Below are 5,262 nucleotides of genomic sequence, written 5' to 3' on the forward strand. Positions count from 1 at the left end.
CGGGCGGCGGGGGGGGGGCCCTCACCTGCAGAGGGCGCAGGGCAGCTTCTCAAGGGGCGAGCGCCCGTCCTGTGGGAGAGGCAGGGGAGCCGACCAGGGGACAGGCGGCCCACACCCCCGATGCAGCGCAGGCTCTGGCCTGGAAACTCGACTGGCGTGGCGGGCAGCCTGCTCTGTCGTCACGCTCCGGGGAAGCCGCTGGGTGCCACGGCTTACTTAGTCTAGTAACCAAATGTTCACGACACTTTCCGAGATGCGTCAGCCCTGCCCCCATAGCTGAGGGGGACACAGGTCCGGGTTCCCTCCCCCTCTGCAGAGAACATCCTCTGTGTCCTTGCACTGACCTCCGGCCAGCCCACTGCTGGCCCGGGGTCAGTCCCACTGGTATTTTCGTCACTGCTGAAATCCTCTTGAAAGAGGACAAGGCATTAAAAAAAAAAAAAAAACACCACCACAAGAGCCAAGCACTGTGAACACAGGAGTCTCTTGATGCCTGAGCCCCATAGTGAGAGCCCGGCCGTCAGCGCTGGACAAGTGGGGACACGGGCTGGGGCTCACGCGGCCCTGGGAGCTGCCCTGCTGCTGGGCCGGGCGGTGAGCGCCTCATCCCTACTCCCCGTGACCGTGATGGCCAGCCCCCTGCGGGCCCGGCTCCCTCGACTTTTAAGGACAGGGGTTCAGGCCCAGCTTCTGAACATCGGTGAGCTCGGGTCTGGGAGACTAGGCGGAGAGGGGAGGCGGCTCACTGCCCTCACCTGGGCCACGCACCTGGGCCCGTGCGGCCCGCAGGCGGCCACTGGGTGAGGTGTGCGCCAGTGGGCGGGAGCGAATGAGGAGAAGCCTGGCGGGCTGGAGGCGGACCCCGGGCTCCGTGGCCCCCGTCTCACACACGCAGCGGCTGCTGCCGCCCTCCGCACCCTCACAGAGCATGACGATGTGACAGAGCAACGACATTCCTGCGCGAAAGCCTTTTCCCCGAGGCTGCGCGTCACCTGCGCCCTCCGTGACCTCCTCCATGGATCATGAACTTGGGCTGAATGAAAGGGTGGCATTTATCCCTGAAAAGCCACACGATTAAATAGAGAACTGGCCCCAAAGAAACCTCCCCTTGGGGGTGACATGTAACGGCAGAAGTGACTACCCACCTGCCCAGGGCCCCTCCCTGGGCCCTGCCCAGTGGGCTCCCCGCAGGTCTGCACGCACCACGCACTTTGAGTAAGTGACATTTCACTGTCACTGTCACCGAGGGTTGCAAACGGCTGGAAGCTCAAACTATCCAACACAGTGACTCTGGGAGCAAAAGGCCGACCTTCAGCCCCAGACCCGCAGGGGGCCCTCTGCTGTCCCCCCCGTGGGCGGCTGGCTCTGGGGGTGGGCGCGCCCAGCACAGGCCGCCGTCCGCAGCTGGCTGCCCCGGTATCAGCATCATCAAAGGCCGCGGGGCAGAGGGGTGAAGTGCCTTCCAACTTCCTGACATTAAAATGAATTTTAAGAGACCTTGATAAAACTAGTGCGTCCTGCTTTTTGATGTGTTTCAGTAAAAGAACATTTTCTTGCTAGAAGAGCAGGAACAGGCCTAGTTGAAAGCCGGGTTCTCTATTGTTATTTTAAAATAACTGGCTCTAAAAATCAAAAGGCTTCAGGATGGTTTGAATATATAAATCAGTTGCCTTCTACTGGTAAAATTTACGGGGGAGATTGCTTTAAACGAAGAGAGGAAAGGTGAAAAGCCGTGGACGCTTTGGGAAGCAAGTGGGTATTTGCTGGGGAACATTCATGCGTGTGGCTAACCAGCCAACCGGAAAGGAGAGATGCCACCAGGACCTTGGATCCAGGACCTGTGACTTAGGTTAAAATGAATACCATCCACGACACACAAAGGTTGTCAGGGGAAAATGGAGCCAGACCGGGTGCCCGCCCACCGGAGCCCACTGCCCACACCCCCGTTGCCAGCCAGCGGCCTGTCCTAGTGGACGGCCAGGGAGCCCGTGAGCTCAGGCCCGTGTCCCCATTTGTCCAGCGCTGACCGCCAGGCTCTCACTATGGGGCTCGGGCATCAAGAAAGTCCTGCGTTCACAGTGCTTGGCTCTTGTGGTGTTTTTTTTTTTTTTTTTTTTAATGCCTTGTCCTCTTTCATTGTGAGCCCATGCTGTGGACAGCCACGGGCAGGTGGCAGCACAGGCAGTGCCTCACAGGGAGCCGGGCCTGCGACTCTGGCCGCGGGTCCTACTCTCGGCCTCCGTGCCGGGGGTCCAGCCCTCCCCGTCCACCCCTGAGCTTGGCCATCGGCGGTGCTGTTCCAGAAAGCACACACCTGTCCTAGGGCTGGACTCGGCCACCCCCACTGGGCACCAGGTAACCCTCACCCTGCTGGGAGAGCGTCCTTGTGCTTTGCAAACCTGGAGAAGCCCCGTTTCGTCTGATGGGGTGAGGCAGGTGAGTCCCAGGGGTGGCACGAGAGCAGGGCTCACAGCTGTCTCTGGGTGTCCCCGCGTGGGCCCGGCGCCCCCCACGAGGCCCTCTGTGTCTGGAGAGCTTGGGCCCCGGGCACCTCCCTGCTGCAGGCTGGGCCGATGACCCAGGGCACTTGGCCTGCGCTGCCCGAACACCAGCGGCTCTCTCCTTGGACCTTCATGGTGACACCACAGCACGCAGCAAGAGAAAGCCAGGCCGTGGGCGGGCGGGCGGGAACCTCCCAGGCTCCTTTGATGGGGTCAGGAGGTTGGTATGTGACCCCATGTCCAAAGGCCATGGATGGATTTAAAGTTTCAGGAAGAGCACATTTCTGAAACTCAAGGCGGAACCTACAAATCAGGCCCGTCACGAACTTTAGGTTCCCAGCAGCAACCCCGGCAGCACCTCGCCCGCCCCGTCCCGTCTCCCCGAGGCTGGGGGGCTTCCTCCACCGGGAGTACCGGTGGGCGTGAGAAGCCCTGGCCGGACCGCACGGCGCTCTGGGCTGGAACGCTCCCAGTGGCCCGCCCTCCCTCGAACCCTGCGAAGTGCCCCATCCTGGTCCAGACCCGACCCCCTGAGCCCGGGCCGTCAGGCCACTGCGTCGAGCCCAGCCCTGGGCGTCGCCCGAGGGTCAGAGCAGCAGGAGAGCCACAGTGAATCGGGGCCCCATGCCCCGGCCCCCAAGATGGCGTGGTGACTCCTCCCCCAGAACTTGCCTTAGAACGCCCCAGAGACCTGACCGTCCGTGAGCAGGACACCAGTGAAGGCGTTCTCCCCGTAACCCACACGTGAAGCTGAGCACCTTTGAAAGACAGATCCTGAACCGTCTTCCCAAGAGAAACGGGTTCTGCCTTTCTGCCCACCTCCTTCTGGCCACAACCGGATGGTCTGGTCAGGCGTGTGACAGTCCTCCTAGGTGTGGGTGGCAGAGAGCGCAAACACCGCGGGGACAGCTGAGCAGAGCAGCCCTGGCCCTGAGCCGCGTGGGCCCCGAGCTGCCGGCTCCTGTTCTCCTACCTCGTTTCCCAGCAAAGCAGAGACGCAGGCTTCCGAGGCGTCGCAAATGGCTGTGAGGTCATGGCCCCCCTCCAGCGCCAGAACGATCCGGCCGCCAGCCAAGCCCATCAGCTGCTTCGTCAGGTACCCGAAACCTGCAAGGGAAACGAGATCCAAGTCGAGGGCAAGGCCGGGCCGTGGCGCCGACACCTGGCAGTGGATCAAAGCATCCAGAAGTGCATCACATCATGCTGCAGAGACCCAGGGGCTGGCACACGGAGACACCTAATGGAAGCCAGGCCGGACTGTAATAAATCCATTGAAGAATTTGGGTTTGGGATTCTTTCTGATCTCCTTGGGAATAGGAATTACGATTTAGGAGCTTTGATTTCACGATGCTGCAAACCATCCCGTTTGGGGGCAGGGAGGACCCCGGGGGGAGCCCCTCATCTCTCTCCTGCTGGAACCGCGGAGGCCAGGAGGCAAGCGCAGAGCAGGGCAGCTGCTAAGGCACAGCCACGTCCATCCCAGAGCCCGGGGGTTTCTGGGCAGCCGACGTGCCAGCACATGCGTGCACACATACACTCACACGCATCAGCACCACGTGTGCCCCTCCAGGGCTCTCGTACATCCGCGTCTGGGACACCAGGCTTTCATCGATAGCTGCAGTCCTTCCACCGCACCCATGTCATCCTCCCCCGGCAGAAAACGCCCGATGGGCAACGATATTACCACCCTTGGCCAGAACGGTCTGACGTTTATTAGGGAGCCAGGGAAAACGAGGCTGTGGGACTAGCCCCATCACAGGCTGGCCGTCGGCACAGCGGGCCTCGCGTGAGTCACCAGGGCTGCGTCTAGGAGACCCGGAAGAGCCCCAGGCACCTGGACCACGGCGACACCAGGGGGGGCCGGGCAGTGTGGCCGGCGGGGGCGGAGCTTTCATTTCTTTATGATTTGCTGTGACAGAGCAGAAGCAGAGGCCCTCCTACCCTTCGACTCCGAAGTAAACGGGCTGCCGGCTACGCCCGTATTCCCGGGTTTGAGGGTCTCCCCTCCACCCCCACCCCACGTGGGAAGGACAGGTCTCTCAGGAACACTGCGGACCCGGCCGCCAGCTGACACAGCGCCAGCACACGGGCCCCGCGCTGGCGGGCTGCACGACCTCACGCCAGCACGACCTCTGGGCAGAGACCCCCGTGGCGGCTTCCCGGTCTGCGTGGGCTGTTCACCCCGTGTTCTATGGGGGTGCCGGCGTCGTGCTTTTGGTAAGATGTAAAATGGCACATCTATACAATGGAATATTACTCAGCCATAAAAAGAAACGAAATTGAGCTATTTGTAATGAGGTGGATAGATCTAGAGTCTGTCATACGGAGTGAAGTAAGTCAGAAAGAGAAGGACAAATACCGTATGCTAACACATATATATGGAATTTAAGAAAAAAAAATGTTATGAAGAACCTAGGGGTAAAACAGGAATAAAGACAGAGACCTACTGGAGAACAGACTTGAGGATATGGGGAGGGGGAAGGGTGAGGTGTGTTAGGGCGAGAGAGAGACATGGACATATATATACTAACAAACGTAAGGTAGATAGCCAGTGGGAAGCAGCCGCATGGCACAGGGAAACCGGCTCGGTTCTTTGTGGCTGTCTGGAGGGGTGGGATAGGGAGGGTGGGAGGGAGGGAGACAAAGAGGGAAGAGATATGGGAACATATATATATGTATAACTGACTCACTCTGTTATAAAGCAGAAACTAACACACCATTGTAAAGCAATTATACCCCAATAAAGATGTTAAAATAAAAA

At 60.0% G+C, this 5,262-nt stretch overlaps 1 protein-coding gene across 1 annotated transcript in view; it reads right to left on the bottom strand.

The window, feature by feature from the left end:
* HDAC4 (histone deacetylase 4) overlaps window positions 1-5,262 on the bottom strand; it is a 221,648-nt gene that overhangs the window by 9,066 nt on the left and 207,320 nt on the right. The window contains 1 exon segment of the mRNA XM_007469941.1: window positions 3,475-3,608. Coding sequence (XP_007470003.1) covers window positions 3,475-3,608 — 134 coding nt within the window.

Source organism: Lipotes vexillifer, unplaced genomic scaffold (assembly GCF_000442215.2).
Source record: "Lipotes vexillifer unplaced genomic scaffold, Lipotes_vexillifer_v1.1 scaffold988, whole genome shotgun sequence".
NCBI lineage: Eukaryota > Metazoa > Chordata > Mammalia > Artiodactyla > Lipotidae > Lipotes > Lipotes vexillifer.